A 21,785-nucleotide genomic window follows, 5' to 3' on the forward strand; every position below is an offset into this window, starting at 1 on the left:
TAACAAAAATGGATTGAAAATGGAAGAAACCAGAAACCAGGATATCAAAAAGGTCTTGCAAACATTGACATTATAGAATATAAAAGAGGCAGTGTTAAAGATATTGAAAAGGAAGTAGTGACCAACCTTAGTAGATTAAATGATACAGATGAAACAGAGGGTAACGGTCAAAGGTAATGCCTCTAAAGTTTATGAACTTCAGGGGATTAAAAGAATGAGCGATGAATAGAAAAGAGATAAATAACTAGGACAACTGGTTTTGGAAGTAAGGAGAGAATTTAGTTTTAACCTGAGCTATAAGTTACTTTAGGTTATTAACTCGTGTATGATGATAAATTAGGAGGGACAGTGGAGAGGAAAATCAGAATAATTTGGACTTATTTAATATACATGCTTAGATATATACATGTTCTTTGTTATGTGTGTACATGTGTACACACACACACATTCACTCAGCTATACCACCTATACCTAGGGGGAAGATATGATTTCCATATTCTGTCCTTCTGCTCTTCTTTCTCTCCCTTCTTACACTACTAGCCATCTAGTTCCCAAGGGTGAACCGTTACTGTAGATTTGGGAGGAAACAGTGGAGTTTGAGAGAGATTGAGGCTGGATTGGAATATTTGAGATTCATGAGGGTATGGAAGAATTGGAAGGATAAGGTATCTGAGATTGGGATTTCATGTAAATGAGCAGAAAACTAAAGCAAAAACTACTTTTTTGAGGCTTTCTGAGATTTAAATATTAGAGATGTAAAAACTTTTCAGTGAACTATAATGATCTTTATTTTTAAACCTAGTCTTTTTATATCATCGCTTAATGTTCTAGTTAGATGCATTACAATTAAGTCTCTTTGGGAAAATCTTTTCCTTATGCTATGTACACCTGTCTTAATTTTTTAAGGATATTGTCATACATGTGTATGTGTGCGTGTATGTATGTGTGCTGCCTCTTGTCCTACCTGTCTTATTGGTTCCTGTTTTGGCAGGGGGGAGTGGGAAGAGTGAGAGGAATGAGATGGATTAAATCTTTCTTGGGCATGTATGAATTGAAATGGTTTGGCACGTATTTTTCTTTTCTCTTTATTGTTTAATGCTTGCTTTTGAAACATATCTTTGTTTTCAAAGAAAATTCCTTGTGTGTATTTTCAAATTGCTTTGACTTTGGGAACTTAGCCAAATCAGAAAAGAAAAAGGTAATGGTTGGTTTTTGTCTGTTACATTTCCCCTATCAGTGCAGCTGGTGTGTGTGTGTGTGTGTGTGTGTGTGTCTTTCTTTGTGTAAGTCACCTAGTTTTTTGGTTCTGTTTTGATCCCCTATCATTTGAATCCTTCATGTTTGATGATCATGTAGTACAAGTCTCAGTTTTTTTCTGAACAATTTCATTATATTCTAACTTGTGCTAAATTGACTGTAGGCTTTTTTTTTTTTTTTTTTTAGTTTGAAATGCTTACTGGTACTCTGCCATTTCAAGGTAAAGACAGAAACGAGACCATGAATATGATATTAAAGTAAGTGTAAATACTATCTTTTACTTTTTGGAGAAAATCCCTTGCTTTCAGTTTTGAGAAACATAATGTGGTTTTAAATTTACACAAATGAACATAGTTTTTAACACTGTATTTTTCCTTCTCCTGCCATATAGGGGACATTATTTGCTGTTATAAAAGCACTTTATTTTTTTTTTTTTAGATTTGTCAACTTTGAAATGCACCTAGATTTAAGAGAAATTTTTCTAAAATCTCTTTTCCAGAGCAAAACTTGGAATGCCTCAGTTTCTTAGTGCTGAAGCACAGAGTCTTCTAAGGATGCTATTCAAAAGGAATCCAGCAAATAGATTGGGTATTTTTATTTTCTTAGCCTTTGTAAAAATATACAGTGTATTTTTGGAGGATAATTACATTTTTATATTTTCTGTTTCATTTAAATTCATTTACTACTATGTATAGTTATACTTAAAATTTTACATTTTGTATGTACACTCCTGAAACAGTGAATTCTATTATATCTGTGATTGAAAAATTGAATGGTCTACTTAATCAAAAATTTTCCTTAATATATATCATTATGTATATAATCTGGAGTACATGTTTTGAAATGATTCATGGAATTCTACTTTGTAGAGATTATTCTTTCAGATATTTGAAGATAATTATTTTGTTCTTTCAAATATTCTTAAAAGTAAATACTCATATTATATTTATTAACTGCTTATTGTTTGACCACTTTCTTGTAGTCTTACCCTGGTTTTAGATGTGATTCTACTATCCTATTTATCCACTTGTATTAAAATTTCAGTCAGTTTATTCCTTTGTACTTTTTGATATGGCATATAAATACAAGGTCATAAGTTGAATTATTAAGAAAATTCACTTACATTTTAATATCGGGGCTGCTGAGGCATAGTGGTTTAAGCTGCTGCTTTGTAATGCTGGTATCCCACACTGGAGTGCCATTTTGAGTCCTGGCTATTCTGCTTCTGATCCAGCTTCCTGCTATTGTGCCTGGGAAGGAAGGCAGCACAAGATAGCCCAAGTACTTGGGCCCCTGCTACTCATATGGGAGATCCAATGGAGTCCCTGGCTCCTGGCTTTGGCCCAAACTAAACCTGGCTGTTGTGGCCACTTGAGGAATGAACCAACAAATGGAAGATTTCTCTCTCTCCCCCACTGTCTTTTTGTGTGTGTGTGTGTGTGTGTGTGTATGTGTGTTGCTCTGCTTTTCAAATAAAGAACTAAATGAATCTTTAAAAAGATTTGACATGGGAGACACTATAGTATTTTATGATATCCTGAGTAGTTCAATATGAACATCAGCTTTTCATGTTTCCATAGGAATTTTAGGGTCATTTTTTCTAGATCTGAGAAGAATGTCCTTGGTATTTTGATTCGGATCACATTGAATATGTAAATTGCTTTCCAAAGTATGGACATTTTGATAATATTAATTCTTCCAATCCAAGAACATGGAAGTTTTTTTCTATTTTTAGTGTCTTCTTATACTTCTTTCTTTAATGTTTTATAATTTTCATCATAGTAATCATTGACTTCTTTGGTTAAATTTATTCCGAGGTATTTAATTTTTTTGTAGCTATTGTGAATGGGATTGATCTTAGAAGTTCTTTCTCAGCCATGGAATTGTCTGTGTATACAGAGGCTATTGATTTTTGTGTATAAATTTTATGTCCTGCCTCTTTACCAAACTCTTTTATGAGTTCAAATAATCTCTTAGTGGAGTCTTTAGGATCTCCTATATATGGAATTATGTCATCTGTGAATAGGGATAGTTTGACTTCTTCCTTTCCAATTTTATGCCTTTGATTTATTTTCTTGCCTAATGGCTCTGGCTAAACTTCTAGGATTATATTAAATAGTAAGAGAGAGTGGGCATCCTTGTCTGTTTCCGGATCTTAGAAGGGGATGCTTCCAACTTTCCCGCATTGAGAAAGATGCTGGCTCTGGGTTTGTCATAAATTGCCTTGATTGTGTTGAGGAATGCTCCTGGTATACTCAATTTGCTTAAGGTTTTCATCATGAAAGGATGTTGTATTTTATCAAATGTTTTCTCTATATCTGTTAAAATAATCATATGATTTTTATTCTTCAGTTTGTTAATGTAATGTATCACATTTATTGATGTGAATGTTGAACCATCCCTGCATACCAGGGATAAAACCCACTGGGTCCAAATGAATGATCTTTCTGTGTGTTGTTGGATTCGATTGCCTATTATTTTGTTGAGGATTTTTGTGTCTATGTTCATCAGGGGTATTGGTCTATAGTTCTCTTTCTCTATTTTATCTTTTTCTGGTTTAGGAAGTAAGATGATGCTGGCTTTATAGAAGGAATTTGAGAGAATTCCTTCTCTTTAATTCTTTTTCAAATTCTAAAGCTAAAGGACCAATTAACAAAGTGCCAAACAAGAAATCATAGACTTTTCACTTGGAGGAACCTATAGGATGTGTGCATTCCTGTTTATAGATGGCAGCCTGGAAGCCAGGTAGCAAGATGAAACAAAATTATACCAATAAAATATTATTTCCATTTTTTAGGTTCAGAAGGAGTTGAAGAAATAAAAAGACACCTTTTTTTTGCAAATATTGACTGGAATGTAAGTTGAGTAGAAAATTTGTTATTGAATATATTAAAATGAGCAGAAACCTGAAGAGTAAATGGTAATATATGGATTTTTCTGCTAAATTTAATCCATTTGTTTTATATTAAGTGCGAAATTTTTATTTATAAGTGCAGCATATCATGTCAGTTACCTTGTACCACAAAATATGTAGAAAACTAATAATTATTATTCTCGTTTTTTACCTGTTAAGTATGGTTAATATTATGACCCATTCTAGGTTGAGCAGTGAAGAGCAAGAAGAGAATGAGGAAAGCATATGAGTGATAAGCATATTCTTATAGGAAATTAATTGTAAAGAGTCTAAGATGTTATTTAATTTCAATGTTGTTATGTGTTAGAATAAACTAAATTTATTAAGAAGTGGGTATCTTTCTGTGTAGTTCAGTAAATGTTGAGAGTACATGAAAACTGAAACATTGCAAAATTCTACCAAGTCTTGTATAGGATTTTCTTAGTTGCTATTCTCAGACTAATGGGCTTTTCTTAATAGAGCTTATCTTTTTGTTGTTTGTTTTATATTACAGCTTTATATATTTTGTGTGTTCATCATCATAGTTAAACATTTTCAGTTACCTAGTTCTGATTGGTATTGAAATTTTTTTCAACAGTATAAAATTCTATTTTGATTTTGAGGGCACAGCAGAGAACTGCTATTTACTGATCAAATTTTTTTACCTGGCTTGTGTACTTATCAAATTATTTTATCTGGCTTGTATAACGAGTTTTAGTAGACAGTATTTTATTTTTTATGATTATAAAACTGTAATATGGCTTAAACCATTACTCAATACCCTAAAAAGGTGGGCATGACACATAGGAGCCTCCCCTTTGTCAAATCTGTGTACAACTCTCTTTGTGTCCTTGTATCCTTTTTTCATTTTTTCCAAATGCTTTGCTTTTCTTCCTTTCCCCTTATCTAGATAAATGAGAAATAATTTTTCCATCATTGCTATATCTAAACCACTTATGGTCATTGTTTTATTTAAAATAACAAATTATATACTTATTTAACTTATTAATTTATTGCACTTATTTAAATAAATTAAAATTTTTAAATTAACTCCCTCTTAATTTTTCCCTGCTATGGGGAGATTTAAAAATGTAGGTTTCTACAAAAAGCATGTTTTTGTATATTTTCTGTGTCTTTCAAAAATGCAGATATTAGTGAGTTAGATTTTTAAACAAACTAAATTTTTGATGCCATGATAGGAGCCCAAAGCAATATATTTATGTTTTTATTCAAAAATATTTTAAAATGAAATATGAGATACTTTAAAAAGTTCATGGTTTAGCATGGTTGTTAAGATGCCCACATCCTATATTGGGGTACCTGAGGTCTACTGTTCCCTACTTCTATTCCTTTCTCTGACTTCCTGATAATGCATACGTTGGGAGGGAGTAGTGATGCTCAAGCAATGTAACTCCTGCCACCCAAGTGGGAAGCCTGAATTATCTTCCCATCTTTAGGCTTTAACCCAGCCCTGGACATTGTGGGCATTTGGAGAGTAAAGCAGCATATAGGACCTTTCTCTCTCTCTGCCTTTCAAATAAATAAGAAAATAAGTAAATCAAGTATATCAAAATTTCTCCCTTTTTCTCTCTGCTTTCAAATAAAATTTAATTTAAAAATCTTGAAAATTGGAATTTAAAGACAGGTTTATTTTGGTGCAAAAATATTTTGAAATCCATTCACATTTTTTTTTGACAGGCAGAGTGGACAGTGAGAGAGAGAGAGACAGAGAGAAAGGTCTTCCTTTTTGCCGTTGGTTCACCCTCCAATAGCCACCGCGGCTGGCACGCTACGGCCAGCGCATCGCGCTGATCCAAAGCCAGGATCCAGGTGTTTCTCCTGGTCTCCCATGGGGTGCAGGGCCCAAGGACTTGGGCCATCCTCCACTGCCTTCCCGTGCCACAGCAGAGAGCTGGCCTGGAAGAGGGGCAACCGGGACAGAATCTGGCGCCCTGACCGGGACTAGAACCCAAGGTGCTGGCACTGCAGGCGGAGGATTAGCCTATTGAGCCGCGGCGCCGGCCCCACAATTTTTTTTTATAATGCATTATTGTCTTTGAAAAATCTTCTTTGAAGATTCCTTTGTATACTCCTTAAGATCAGTCTATTGGTTTTTAAACTCTTGAACATCATTTTTGCATGGGAACATTGTGATATAATTTATATGGTTATAATACCAGTTAGAATTCAGATCAGTTTTTGGTAGCCAAAATTGAACATCATTATTTCTTATGAATGCAGTTTGTATCATTGCTGTGTTTCCTGGCCTCATTAGAATTTGGACATTGTCTCAGATTTTTAGAATTTGGATAACAGATATCTGAAGCATATTGAAATTTCTTTTATGAGATTGTGAGTCTTCTTAAAGATTGCATGTTATATTCTGCTTTCCCTTAAAAATTACTCATTGAATATTTTATCTGAAAAGCTTAGGACCCACAAGTGCTTTGGCTTTTGGATATTGGAATATTTGTATATATCAAATGAGATATGTTGGGAAGGCACCCAGGTCAAAACAAAATTAATTGGTTTCATATATACCTTGCATATATAGCCTGAAGTTAATTTTATACCATATTTATAGTGTACCTGTGTTTTGACTGCAGCCCATCACATGCCATCAGGTGTGGAATTTTCCACTTTGGATATCTTGTCAATGTTCAAAAAGTTTCATATTTTGGAGCACTTTGAATTTTGAATTTTTGGATTATGGATGCTCAGTATGTTTAATAGTTTTTCAGTCATTAATATCTTTTGGTGTTCCCTGTTGCTTCTAGAAATTATATAAAAGAGAAGTTCAACCTCCTTTCAAACCTGCTTCTGGAAAACCAGATGATACTTTTTGTTTTGATCCTGAATTTACTGCAAAAACACCTAAAGGTAATGTGTGTTTATGTTTAAAATCAGGGCTCTTATTCCAGTAGGTGGTTAAAACAAGTAACTTTTTTCCTAAGAGAAAACTAAAAGAATGGCAGGTTTGCAGAGGATTGGTTTGCTTTTTCTGGAATTGTGGATCCTATGTATAGTATTGCCTGAGCATCTGTCAAGTGGAGGCTTTAAATGTGAACTGTTTATCAGAGAAGCAGGAACTAGGATAAAGAGTAGTTAGATTATTTTTTTCCTGTTTTATATGTTCGTTGACATTCTAATGATTTTCAGGGCAGGGGACAAAATATGAAAGTTATTACTCTGACACTTATGGTTTCGAATTTAATGTGGTTTTACTTCTAGTGGCATCAGTTTTATACAGTCATTCAGCAGATGGTGAATGACTGCTATGTACTGAATAATAAGGATGCAGTAGTGGACAGAACAGAAAGAAATTACTTAGCATATGGATCATGGATACTAGTGGTGGGAGACAGTGTATAATAAATCAAATATATATTATATGGTGACATTTAATGATTTATTCTATATTTGAATTCTGACATTGTATATCATAGATTTTTGTGTAGTTCTAATTAAATATAATTATTTTGAAATTAGATTCTCCTGGTTTACCAGCCAGTGCAAATGCTCATCAACTCTTCAAAGGATTCAGCTTTGTTGCAACGTCTATTGCAGAAGAATATAAAATAACTCCTATCACAAGTGCAAATGTATTACCAATTGTTCAGGTAAATTCCACTTAAGCACGTTTGGGGATAATTATTTCTTCCAGTTATTTCTAATAAATTTTCAGTAGCTTTTTAAAAAGTGATTGTTACTTTATATGTTTTGGAAAAAAGGAGTAGTAACTTTAATTATATTTATGTGGTCTGTTTTGGCAAGAAAATATTTGGCCAGTTTATACGCTATCAATTTATTATACTGACTTTGGAGATCCAGAAAGCCTACAGTTTAGGATTGGCTCATAATTGCCATAAACCATTTATAAATATTAACAAAAATTTAGAATGGTTTTTTTAAGATTCAAGAGAAATATATATTTAGGATAAAATAGAAAATGTGAAATGTCATTATCTTTAGTATTTTATTTTTATAAAAAATACCAGATAAATGGAAATGCTGCACAATTTGGTGAAGTGTATGAATTGAAAGAGGATATCGGTGTTGGCTCCTATTCCGTTTGCAAGCGATGTGTACATAAAACTACCAACATGGAATTTGCAGTGAAGGTATTGTCTCTAAGACTAATTTTAATTTGCTTTTTATGTATTTAATTTAAAGTGCAGGTAAATATATTTACAGTGGAGATGGGAAAGATATGATGGGGAAGAACTCTAAGACTTAATATTTTCATTTTAAGACTTAATATTTTCATTTCGAGTTTCTTTTCAAGGCTTTGTTTTAGAGGATCAGTGTATTAAATGAATTTTTTGCTTTTGAATGGTTTCTCTTTAATGTAATATGTTAAGATTGACCAATTGTGAGAATTATAATCACATTTGGATCACATTATCATGTAGTACAATTTTAGTGATATGGAACATAATGTTAAAGTACTCTTGTTTATTTTTTCTATTAAGTTTCAGTTATAAGAAATTGTTAAACATTAAAATAATGAGGTAAGCATTGTTTTTTGGGTTTTTAAGTATTTGTTTAATGTATAACCATATTTAAATCCTTTATAGATAAAGAAAATAATTTTTTGTTGTCTGAGACTTTTCTCTTCTTGGTCTTAGATCATTGACAAAAGTAAACGAGACCCATCAGAAGAAATTGAGATTCTGATGCGCTATGGACAGCATCCAAACATTATTACTTTAAAGGATGTAGGTATTTTTAAATCTGGGTGTCAGTTAACCTGCTGAAGTTATGACTTGGAACTTTATCTTATTTGTTGCATTTGATTCTGTGGTATTTTTAATTTCATGCCACAAAATCTCAACATCCTAAAATTTGCCAATGCAGCTTTTTCTTGCAATTCTGTGTGTATATATGTGTGAGTGTATGTGTATATGTGATAAATATATAATCTCATATATCCTGACCCTGCATGAAAAGGGTGTAAATATTTCTCTTATTTAATCTCCTTCCTATACATATTAATTAACAAACATTTCAGATACTATATCAGATAATGGACTTAGAGGAGGTATTAATTAACAAATAATATATTTATTTCAGAAAGAAGGTAACTGTTAGAGAAATAAAGTAACTATAATACAGTAAAAATGATACTGATGTCATTTGAGAGGCACAGCATTCTATTCTTTTATTCATGTCTTTTGATAGACTATAACCTATATCTTTGAAATTTAATAAAAATGTATGTTGAGCATGATCTTCGAGGACATGTAGGAGATTAACTGATTCAACCTTCAGTATAGCCTTACTACATTAGTAGGAAAGGAGCAGTGTCTTCTTTTAAATATGAGATGTTGACTGGAAAGGCAAAGTATTTTGAACATTTTAGAATTGTAAATTTTTAAATAATTATGTTTTGAAAATATCTTTTTTAGGTCTTTGATGATGGTAGATACATATACCTTGTTACAGATTTGATGAAAGGAGGAGAACTCCTGGATCGTATTCTCAAACAAAAAAGTTTCTCAGAACAGGAAGCTAGTGATGTACTGTATGTAATAACTAAGACAGTTGACTATCTTCATTGTCAAGGAGTAAGTTGTAATTGTATTATTTCTTTTGCTTCTGGGACTTACATCTTAATAAAATTATATATAGGAGATGATGCCATCTGCAATGAATTGCTTTTTCTTTCATTTATGTATTTTCTTAGGGAATATCCTAATAAAGCTATTAATATAGTAAAAGCTATGGATTCAGGAAATTGGCTAATGCTTTATTAATTCCCTCTGCCTGGTGGCCCTGGCCTAGTGGCGTATTAGTTTTACTACACTTGATCTTAGATAAAAGCCAAGAAGCGATTGTGGCATATTAGTTTTAAAAGTGGTTTGAATTATTTTAATGTATCTAACCTTGAGTTGGAAGCTACTAAACCTAATCAAACTTGAGAATGAAGCATAAAAGTATTATCTAAGGACATATTGTGGGTATTATTCAAACTATATATAAAGACTGTAAATCTTTTTAAAACATTCTTCATTTAAAAAATTTAACACAGGTTTTATTCCTGTGTAGCAATAGCCTAGATCCTGTCAATCAGCCTTTCCCAGTCCCTCCTGCACTGCTTCCCTCCTCAGTCTCTGGTAACTACAATTGTATTTTTAGCTTCCATGAGATCACCCATAGTTTTGGTCAGATTCCTCATAGGAGTGAGATCATGTAATATTTGTATTTTTGAGCTTAACATATTTCACTTAACATAATAACCTCCAGTTCCATTGTGTTGTTGCAAATGACAAGATTTCATCCCTTTTTATGGCTGAGGAATATTTCATTACTTATATGTACTACATTTTTTTTATCCATTCATTGGTTGATAATGCACTTAGATCGTTTCTGCTTCCTGGCTATTGTGGATAGTGCTAATAATAATGGGAGTACAGATGTCTCTTTGACAGCTGGATTTCATTTCTCTTGGGTATATACACAGAAGTGAGATGGCTATATCATATGGTAGTTATGTTCATGGTTTCTTGAGAAACCTCTATATCATTGCATTTTTCACAATGAGTATACTATTTTACATTCCCACCAAGAGTATGCAAGGTTTCCTTTTTCTCCACATCCTTTTCAACACTTGTTGTTTTTTGTCTTTTTACAAAATATTTATTTGAAAGGTAGAGATTCAGAGAGAGAGAGAGGCATCTTCCATCTGCTGGTTGGCTCTCTTGATGGTTGCAACAGCTAGCTGTGGGCCAGGCTGAAGCCAGGAACCAGGAACTCTATCCAGGTCTCTCACACATGTGCCAGCAGCCCAAGTGCTGGGGCCATCATACACTGCCTTCCCAGGTGCATTAGCAGGAAGCTGGGTCAGTAGTAGAGCAGCCAGAACTTGAGCTGGTTACTCATATGGGATGTTGGCATTACCAGCTCAGTGCGTGTCTTTTTTTTTTTTTTTTGTCTTTTCAATAATGGCCAGTCTTACTAGAGTGTGGTGGTATCACAGTGTAGTTTTAATTTGCGTTTCCCTGATGATTATTGATACTGAACATTTTTTCATGTACCTGTTAACCATTCATATGTCTTGCTTTTGTTTTGATAATTGTCTGTTTAGACCTATTGTCCATTTTCTAATGAGCTTGTTTGAGGACTATAAATCTTGACTCTTGGCAACCCCCCTCCCTCAATTATAGTAAGAAAATTTTTTTTGTTTTTTATTTAGTAAATATAAATTTCCAAAGTACAGTTTATGGATTACAATGGCTCCCCCCGCCCATAATTTCCCTCCCACTCACACCCCTCCCATCTCCCATTCCCTCTCCCATTCCATTCACATCAAGATTCATTTTCAATTATCTTTATGTACAGAAGATTGATTTAGTATATATTAAGTAAAGATTTCATCAGTTTGCACCCACACAGAAACACAAAGTGTAAAATACTGTTTCAGTACTAGTTATAGCAATTACTTCGCATTGGAAAACACACTAAGGACAGATCCCACATGAGAAGTAAGTACACAGGGACTCCTGTTGTTGACTTAACAATTTGACACTCTTGTTTATGGCATCAGTAATCTCCCCAGGCTCTAGTCATGAGTTGCCAAGGCTATGGAAGCTTTTGAGTTTGCCGACTTCAATCTTATTCCGACAGGGTCATAGTCAAAGTGGAAGTTCTCTCCTCCCTTCAGAGAAAGGTACCTCCTTCTTTGATGGCCCCATTCTTTCCACTGGGATCTCACTCACAGAGATCTTCCATTTAGATCTTCCAATTTTTTTTTTCCAGGGTGTCTTGGCTTTCCATGCCTAAAATACTCTCATGGGCTCTTCAGCCATATCCGAATGCCTTAAGGGCTGATTCTGAGGCCAGAGTGCTATTTAGGACATCTGCCATTCTATGAGTCTGCTGTGTATCCCGCTTCCCATGAGGGATTGTTCTCTCCTTTTTTGATTCTATCAGCTAGTATTAGCAGACACTAGACTTGTTTGTGTGATCCCTTTGACTCTTAGACCTATCAATGTGATGAATTGTGAACTGAAATTGATCACTTGGACTAGTGAGATGGCATTGGTACATGCCACCTTGATGGGATTGTATTGGGATCCCCTGGCATGATTCTAACTCCACCATTTGGGCAAGTCCGATTGAGCATGTCCCAAATTGTACATCTCCTCCCTCTCTTATTCCCACTCTTATATTTAACAGGGATCATTTTTCAGTTAAAATTTAAACACCTAAGAATAATTGTGTGTTAATCACAGAGTTCAACCAATAGTACTAGAACAAAACAAAGAGAAAATACTAAAAGGGATAAAGTATTACATTGTACATCAACAGTCAGGACAAGAGTTTAATTCTAAAAATATAAATTATTGGCAGGTGCCACAGCTCACTTGGCTAATCCTCGGCCTGCGGCACCAGCACCCCGGGTTCTAGTCCCGGTCGGGGCACCGGATTCTGTCCTGGTTGCTCCTCTTCCAGTCCAGCTCTCTGCTGTGGCCCGGGAAGGCAGTGGAGGATGGCCCAAGTGCTTGGCCCCTGCACCTGCATGGGAGACCAGGAGGAAGCACCTGGCTCCTGGCTTCGGATCAGTGTGGCACGCCGGCCGTAGCGGCCACTTTGGGGGGTGAACCAACGGAAAAGGAAGACCTTTCTCTCTTTCTCTCTCTCTCTCTGTCTCACTGTCTAACTCTGCCTGTCCAAAAAAAAATGTGAATTATTAATATAATATATTTTGTGGTAGAGGGGCAGGCTTGTTATTTCACTTACTTCAAAATGAAGGCAAATTAAATGAGTTTCAAAAGTCAGTTTTATGTATAGTTTTAGAAGGAAACAGAGTAGCAATTTTAAAAATTTAAGTTTGAATCAGTTGTAGTAGTGCAGACATACCCTCTTAACTACAAATATTTAAAAAAAACAACAGTTCAGATTTGACACAATGAAAATTCTGTGGTCCCTTCTTAAAATTAATAGAAATTAACTTAATTTTTGTTGTGATATAATAGAATACATTCTCAGTTTTTTCAAATAAATTTTACAGTAACAAAATAATAGTTTTATGATGATTTAGTTCCTTAATTATCTTTGTCAGTTTTTTTAAAGTAAAGGATAACTAGATTTTTTGAGCAAAGAATAAGCATTCTTCCTTTTTTAAAATAATTATTTATTTTATTTCAAAGAGTTAGAGAGAGAGAGAGAATCTTCCATCCACTGATTCACTCCCCAATTGGCTGCAACAGCCGGAGCTATGCCGATTTGAAGCCAGGAGCCAGGAGCTTCTTCCAGGTCTCCCATGCGGGTGCAGGGCCCAAGGACTTGCACCACCTTCTACTGCTTTCTCAAGCCAGAGCAGAGAGCTATGGAAGTGGAGCAGCCAGGACTCAAATCAGCACCCATATAGGATGCTGGCATTGCAGGCAATGGCTTTACCGGCTACGCCACAGCGGCGGCCCCAGCATTTCTTCTTGATTTACTTTATAAAGCTTCAGGTTTTATCAGTTAAATAAATTGATAACAGAGGCATAATGACCGTTTCTACATGCCAGGCATTGTAAAAGGTGTTGGAGATTCATACATGAGTTAAAACGTGATCCTTGTCCTTAAAAAAACTTTCAGTGTAATAAACTGCTTATAATGGTAAAGCTAGATGAAATAAAGTGGACAGTAGTAACAGGAAAATCATCATAGAAGAAATTTCAGAATTCTGTTGGTTCTTCTTCATTCTTTCTGTTTTTCTGCTGAGAGTTCTGATTTTTCTGCTAAGAGGTTCATGTATTGAAAGCATGTTTTTTTTTACTTCATTGATGATAGTTCCAATAGCCACTTTAAAATCCTTGTTAGTTCCAGTGTGATTCATCTCAGTCAGAATTAATTGGTTTTCTTTTTCCTTGAGACTGTTTCTTTTTTTAGGTTCTTTTTATAAAAATCAGATAATTTTGGATTATATCATAGTCTGGCATTAAGTTATGGTAATTTTTATTCTGGTACTTTTCTCCAGTGGTGATTATTATTTCCTTTGAAACTGAAAGCTGTTGTTCAGACAGCTGTCTGGTCTCTGTTAATGTTTTTGTCTATATCAACTGTTTTGACTCCTTCAACACACTTCTGATTCAGGGGTCAGTTTTTGCTCTTTATGTTTAGTATGCCCCCTCTTAGCATTCACAGTTTCCCAAAATCTCTTTTCTGGTAATCCAAGGCCAGGAAAATACAGATTGTTCCACATGTGTTTTCACTATCACTATGCACCATAGTGACTATACAACTGGAACTAAAAGCCACAGATGTGGGAACCTACTTGTATAGATCACTGTGTTCCTTCAGCTCAATGTCGTGTTCCTCACCAGTTTATCTGTTTCTGTTCATTCTCCTGTACCTTCAGGTTTTTAAATTATGTCCATGTTTTACAGTTGTTTACCTTGGGATGAATTGTTTAGTAGAGTCTTAGTGTACAAAAGTGGAACTGAGAGTTGGGTTTGGATATTTAAAACAGGAGCATCTATCTGATAGAAATATAATTTCTGGTGTATACTTCAGACTGTTAAGGTTGGAGAAAAAAACATTTTTAGGTTTTTGTAATTGAAGAAGTTTCTTTTGCTGGAAATAGTATTAAGATGTTTTACTCCACAGATATTTAGTTAACTGTAGAAATGTGATACTTTTTATTTTGTGTTCAAGGTTGTTCATCGTGATCTTAAACCTAGTAATATTTTATACATGGATGAATCAGCCAATGCAGATTCAATTAGGATCTGTGATTTTGGGTTTGCAAAACAGCTTCGAGGAGAAAATGGACTTCTCTTAACTCCATGCTACACTGCAAACTTTGTAGCACCTGAGGTATTTTTTTAACTTCAGTATTTGTCTTTAATTCTTCTTCTTCAGTTGGGTGTATATGATGTCGTGTATATACTATGGTAGACAGGTAAAAGCTGATTTATCTTGTCTTCTCGCAACTATAAATCAATGAATTCTGATAAACCCTAATATTAATTTTGAATTAGTAACTATCATCTAAAACTAACCTGAATGTAATAATCAGACTATTATGTTACATTAAGCCATATTATAATTTCAGCATCATACCAGTTTAGAACTAGAAGGTATGGTAAAGCTAACCACAAAGCTTGAACATATTATTGCATATTCTAAATGAGGAAACTGAAGTGCAAAGTACTTACGTGACTTATTCAAAAGCCAGTATTCACTTAGTAAAAAAGTAAGATACATTTTCAGATAAATTAGTTTGTACTGAATACGAGATAATTTATATCATTATGCATAGCATGCATATATGGCTGTGGCATCCTTCTTTTTAGGATATTTTGGCTCTTCGGAAAATAGCCTTACAGGTGTTTTTGTAAACAGAGAGGGTTTTTTTAATGGCAAATAACATTGTACATAGATCTTAGGGGGAAGAGTCAGGAAATGTGAGGCCAGAGAGGCTCTGGAGTGAAGATGACACATTTGGGAAATTCCAATAATCAGTTCTGGCTATGGGAAAGAAGGTTTGACAGTACCTACTTTCATAGCTATGAAAGTTAACTTGTTGAAAAATCAATCAGGGATGTCATTGACCATTGTAAATTCTTTATAAGTTTTGTTTTCAAGTTAGGAACTGTGCTTATATGAGAGTACTTCAAAAAAGTGCATGGAAAATGCATATTATGAAAAAAATCTATGCATGGATTTAAAATTTTGTGCATCAAAATAAACTTAGCTTTTTTATTTGAGAAGTAGAAAGAGAGAGTAGAGAAACAATCTCCCATTTGCCATATATTATCCAAATGCCTGCAATGGCCAGCATTGGGCCAAGTCAATGCTGGGAACCAGGAACCCATTCAAGGTCTCTTGGCTGGTGGCAGGAAAAACTGCTTGAGCCATCACCACTGCCTCCAGTGAAGAGGCAGGGTAAAATAATTTGAAGGTTTTTATCACATATGCATATTTTAAATTTTATGTTTATATGAAATACTGGCCCTTTCATGGTAATATTAAACATTAGATGTAACACAAGCTGTTTGTATGTTATGATCAATAAAACTTTATTTATTTGAAAGGTCAAGGGGTTGGGACAGACAGAAGTCTGTCTGTTCCCTAAAAGACCACAATATTTGGGGCTGGGCCAAGCCAAAGTCAGGAACCAGGAACTCAATCCACATCTCCCATGTGGGTGGCAGGGGCCCAGCCCCTTGAACCATCATCCATTGCCTCCCAGTGCATGAATCAGTAGGAAGCTAGAATTGGGAGCAGAGCCAGGACTTTTACCCAGGCACTCTGACATGGGATGTGGGTATCTCAAGTGGTGGCCCAACTGCTGTGCCAAATGCCTGTTTCCTGAATCTATGTTTTAAAGTAAGTTGTAGAAAATTTTTCTAAAGAAAATAAACATAGAAAGTGACTTTCTAATAATAATAAATTCTTACTTTAAAATTTACTAAATTTTGCTCTAAGAGAGTGATCCTGAGGAAAAAATGACAACTGATTTTTCAAAAAGATTTATTTATTTATTTGAAAGTCAGAGTTATACAGACAGAGGAGGAGAGACAGAGAGGGGCGGGGTCTTCCATCTGCTGGTTCACTCCCCAGTTGGCCGCAGTGGCCGGAGCTGTGCCAATCCGAAGCCAGGAGCCAGGAGCTTCTTCTGGGTCTCCCACACGGGTGCAGGGGCGCAAGGACTTGAGCCATCTTCTATTGCTTTCCCAGGCTATAGCAGAGAGCTGGATTGGAAGTGGAGCAGCCGGGATTTGAACTGGCACCCATATGGGATGGCGGCACTGCAGGTGGCAGCTTTACGTGCTACGTCACTGTGCCGGCCCCTGGCATATGCTTTATACCTGTCTTATGGGCCTTTTATATATATATATATATATATATATATATATATATAAATATTTTCCCTTTCAAAAAGTATGCACTGGGGCCTGCACTGTGGCTTAGTAAGCTAAGTCTCTGCCTGCAGTGGCGGCATCCCATGTGGGCGCTGGTTCGAGTCCCAGCTGCTTGTCTTCCAATCAAACTCTCTGCTCATGGCCTGGGAAAGCAGTGGAAGATGGCCCAAGTGATTGGGCCCCTGCACTCACATGGGGGACCTGGAAGAAACTACTGACTCCTGGCTTCGGATTGGCCCAGATCCGGCTGTTAGGGCCATTTGGGGAGTGAACCAGTGGATGGAAAACCTTTCTCACTGTCCCTCTCTCTCTATGTAACGTTGCCTCTCAAATAAATATTTTTAAAAGAAATTATGCATTTATCTAGTCTGTATTTTAATGAAATTCACAGAGTAGTGAATCTACATGTTTTTGTGTTGTAACATGCAGTACTGTATTTCCCATAATAAAAATTGAGACATATCATCCAATAAGAAGTTATTGTACTGCTTCCCAAGAGTGTGATAACAGTTTGGACATAAAAATATTAGCCTTTCTAGGAGACTTCAGTGGTTTTATAGGATAGGAGGACAGAATAGTTGAGATTAGGGCTCTTCTGTTAAGCATACAATATGTGCTCATCTTAAATATTCTAACAGGTTTATGCAGTATACATCACAACAGAGCATAGAATAACTATTTTTATGGGCAATTTCTTACTACTGACTTACTCTTCTGGACCAAGACCCATTGGTATTATGGAATCTTCTCACTGTAAACAAGTTAGGGGTGAATGCGTCCCAAATGAACAACTCAAAACACACATTAAAATGAAAAATATACAGTGTGTCAGTACTTAGATTAATGGCTAGGTAAATATTTTTAGGTTAATCATTATGTAAACATCTTTGAATGAATGCAGATACAGAGAGTAGAATACAAGCCATTAATTTTTTTTGTCCTAACAGACTTCCATTGTAGTCAGACACTTTGACCATTGTAATAGTGAAGGTTTTCAGGTGGGAATGTGGAGACCACTTCTTCATAATTAGAACCTAGACTAACGTTAGCTAGTACTTGTATTTTCAAATGCTTAGAAAATTTTTATTATCAAATTCTTAAGCCCCTGCTAATAATCAGTGTGTGTGTGTGTGTGTGTGTGTGTGTATATATATATATATATATAAATTGTTGTGAATGAAACACAGAAGACATTTTTGGTAAAGGTTCTAAAATTTCAGATCCTGTCAAAAGATATTAATGAAGTATATAAAATGTATTCTGTTTAAAACTAGGATCAGAAAGATTCTAGAATCCATGTAGACACTTCAGTAGATAATAGCATTTGTGGGACTATCCATTCATTATTTCATCACAGTGCATAAAGAATCCTTGTTGGCTAAAAGATCTGCTGAGGCCGGCTCAATAGGCTAATCCTCTGCCTACGGCGCCGGCACACAGGGCACCGGATTCTGTCCTGGTTGCTCCTCTTCCATTCCAGCTCTCTGCTATGGCCCAGGAGTGCAGTGGAGGATGGCCCAAGTGCTTGGGCCCTGCACCTGCATGGGAGACCAGAATAAGTACCTGGCTCCTGCCATCGGATCAGCGCAACCTTCCCGTTGGTTCACCTCCCAAATGGCCGCTACGGCCGGCACGTTGCACCAATCCAAAGCCAGGAGCCAGGTGCTTCCTCCTGGTCTCCCACACGGATGCAGGGGCCCAAGCACTTGGGCCATCCTCCACTGCCCTCCCGGGCCACAGCAGAGAGCTGGACTGGAAGAGGAGCAGATGGGACCAGAACCCGGTACCCATATGGGATGCTGGCGCCGCAGACAGAGGATTAACCAAGTGAGCCACGGCACCAGCCCCCAGAGATCTGCTGATTATTTATAATTTTAGCTAAACAAAAAGAGGGAATATTCACTGACATTTTAGGATATGCATCATTTTGATCAACCTGTTAAGATTTACTCAGTAGATATGCTTTTCTACTAATGTTGCAAAAGTTAATATATCTCTAAATCTATCTTATACTTTTATAAAGGCAAATACATTGTTATATTATTCAACTAATACTTAATGTCTATTGAGGTATAAGAATGTTCCTGAATTAATGGCATTTACAATAAAGTTGAAAGATCTTTTGCCTGCAGCTCTTGATGAAGTAATTTTCAAGTTATCCTGCTTTGTCTGGGTTTGAGCTGTCATATGTTTTGCCCTAAATATGAATTAATTTGAACTTCAGATCAAAGATAATGGGAATCTCTGTGTATTTTACTTTTTGCTGATTTGGGATGCCAAATTAGAAGGTTAGGTCATTGACTAATTTAATTGTGACTTCTGTCTTATTTGTAAATAACCTGATGCAAGTAAAAAAATTTGTAAGATGGCCTCTGTTCTATACTCTTTCATTTATCCCATCGCTCTGCCTTTTTTGTGTGTGTTTGTATGTGGCTTTATGTTCTCACTGTTATAGGGGAGTGAGAACTAGCTCTAGAACAAAAGTGGACAACCTCCTCTTTATCCATGTAAAATATGTTTAAGTGTAAGGTAAATCTAAAACAAGTTTTTCATGATTGCCGCTAATTAAGCAATGTGATACCTCCTGTGCAACTCTGTTATCATAACTAATAAGGTTATGGAAATGTGAAATACTCATATCTGACTCACTCACTAACTCTTACCTGTCCAACTATTTCGTAAGCAGTGGCCCTAAATGTGCATGTGTCAGGGAACCAGGGAAAACATGGCTATACCCAGAAATGAAAGAGGTAATGAGAAAAGGAAAGAAGAGGGGAATAAAACAGTAAGGTTTATATTTTACTAGAGTATACCAGCTTAGGTTTACTGTACTATGCATAGAACAGCTGTACCTCATTTATTAGGGCCATTGTATTCTCTGCTTGTGTTGATTGTATAAGCCAGTTATATGTATTTTTCAACATTTATTTTAGTTTATTTGTAAGTCAGAATTACAGAGAGAGGGAGAAAAAGAGAGAGATCTTCCATCTGCTGGTTCACTTCCCAGATAGGAGTGAGGAACTTCTTTCAGTTATCCCAGGTGGGTTGCAGGTACCCAAACACTTGGACCATCTTCTGCTGCTTTTCCGCATTAGTGCGGAGCTGGATTGGAAATGGAACAACAGGGACATGAATTGGTGCTGATGTAAGATGCTGGCATTGCAGACAATGGCTTTACATGCTATGCCACAATCTTGGACCCTACATGTGGTTTTTGATATCCTCTTTAGCGTCTCAATTCTACACATGTGTGTCTTAATAAATATACTTTGACTAGGAAGAAAATTGTACCTTGAATTTTAAGTTAGTATATAGTCATTATTCATTTGTGGCAGTTGTGAAAGTCAAATATTAATATTTTTAGCCTTCTATAAATGAAATGGCCATGCCGGTGGTTATGCAATACCCAATGTTAATGCATTAATAATGTTTCTACTTTGTTCCTATGCCTAGAGGTTTTAAGTGGGTTTGTTTTTCCAAATGAAAAAAATGGCCTCATTTCATCTCTTTATTTTTTCAAGCAAACTCTATTAACTCATAGAGAAATCTCACATGAATATATAATAAAGATATTTGATTGTTATTAACATTGGCTCTAAGAGCAAAAAACAAGCTACCTGCATTGTTATATGAAAAATTCATGAGGCTATTCAGAATTTATTAAATGTGCCTTTGTGATCCGGAAATATACTGCTGTTTTCAAGATATCAGCCTTGTATGTAAAATATAAATTTGTTTTGCTTTCTTGAGATCATACATTATCCTACCGTTGCGTGTATAGTAAGCAAGCAGTTATAGATATTAAAAGTACAGGGTTCGCGGCTCACTAGGCTAATCCTCCGCCTTGCGGCGCCGGCACACCGGGTTCTAGTCCCGGTCAGGGCGCCGGATTCTGTCCCGGTTGCCCCTCTTCCAGGCCAGCTCTCTGCTGTGGCCAGGGAGTGCAGTGGAGGATGGCCCAAGTGCTTGGGCCCTGCAGCCCATGGGAGACCAGGAGAAGCACCTGGCTCCTGGCTTCGGATCAGCGCAATGTGCCGGCCATAGCGCGCTGGTCGTGGAGGCCATTGGAGGGTGAACCAACGGCAAAAAGGAAGACCTTTCTCTCTGTCTCTCTCTCTCACTGTCCACTCTCCCTGTAAAAAAGAAAAAAGAAAAAAGAAAAAAAAAGTACAGGGTTCAGTGTAATGCTTGCTGTACTACTTAACTAGTGTTGTGATGTTGGGCAAGTTACTTAATATTCACCTCAATTTCCTCTTATTTAAAATTGAAATATAATAATATAAACTTTATAGAGTCAGTATCAGAATTAAAAGCCTTAGTATTTTTTATAGTATATATTAAATACTCTGTACATGTTAATCTGGTTTCCTCAGAGGGCTAGTGAAAGTTGATTGAGGTAAAGAATCATGTTAACAAAATTTTTTTGCATTGTCCATGTTACTTAATCATCATATAATAATACCTGTTTATTCAGTGCATGCTAATTGCAGAAGACATAATCTTTAAATGACAAAAATGAGGTAAGTTTTTTTATTGTGAACATTTGAAAGAATATTAGAATCAAAACAGTTTTATTTTAGATGAGAAAATTGAGTTTAGACTGACATTGTATTTCTTTCTTAGGTTCTTATGCAACAGGGATATGATGCTGCTTGTGATATTTGGAGTTTAGGAGTCCTTTTTTACACGATGTTGGCTGGGTAAGAAACATATATTCTCAAAAGTACTCACATCATTTTTTTTTAATTTCACTAACATTTCTTCATCTAGAAAGA

At 35.7% G+C, this 21,785-nt stretch overlaps 1 protein-coding gene across 3 annotated transcripts in view; it reads left to right on the top strand.

The window, feature by feature from the left end:
• RPS6KA6 (ribosomal protein S6 kinase A6) overlaps window positions 1–21,785 on the top strand; it is a 144,974-nt gene that overhangs the window by 81,525 nt on the left and 41,664 nt on the right. For all 3 annotated transcript variants that reach the window (XM_070066736.1, XM_070066734.1, XM_070066735.1), the window contains 10 exons: window positions 1,444–1,514; window positions 1,757–1,845; window positions 4,055–4,113; window positions 6,928–7,030; window positions 7,640–7,770; window positions 8,149–8,271; window positions 8,779–8,868; window positions 9,559–9,717; window positions 14,798–14,959; window positions 21,634–21,710. In XM_070066736.1, coding sequence (XP_069922837.1) covers window positions 1,444–1,514; window positions 1,757–1,845; window positions 4,055–4,113; window positions 6,928–7,030; window positions 7,640–7,770; window positions 8,149–8,271; window positions 8,779–8,868; window positions 9,559–9,717; window positions 14,798–14,959; window positions 21,634–21,710 — 1,064 coding nt within the window. The remainder of the gene's footprint in view (window positions 1–1,443; window positions 1,515–1,756; window positions 1,846–4,054; window positions 4,114–6,927; window positions 7,031–7,639; window positions 7,771–8,148; window positions 8,272–8,778; window positions 8,869–9,558; window positions 9,718–14,797; window positions 14,960–21,633; window positions 21,711–21,785) is intronic.

Source organism: Oryctolagus cuniculus, chromosome X, assembly GCF_964237555.1.
Source record: "Oryctolagus cuniculus chromosome X, mOryCun1.1, whole genome shotgun sequence".
Lineage (NCBI taxonomy): Eukaryota > Metazoa > Chordata > Mammalia > Lagomorpha > Leporidae > Oryctolagus > Oryctolagus cuniculus.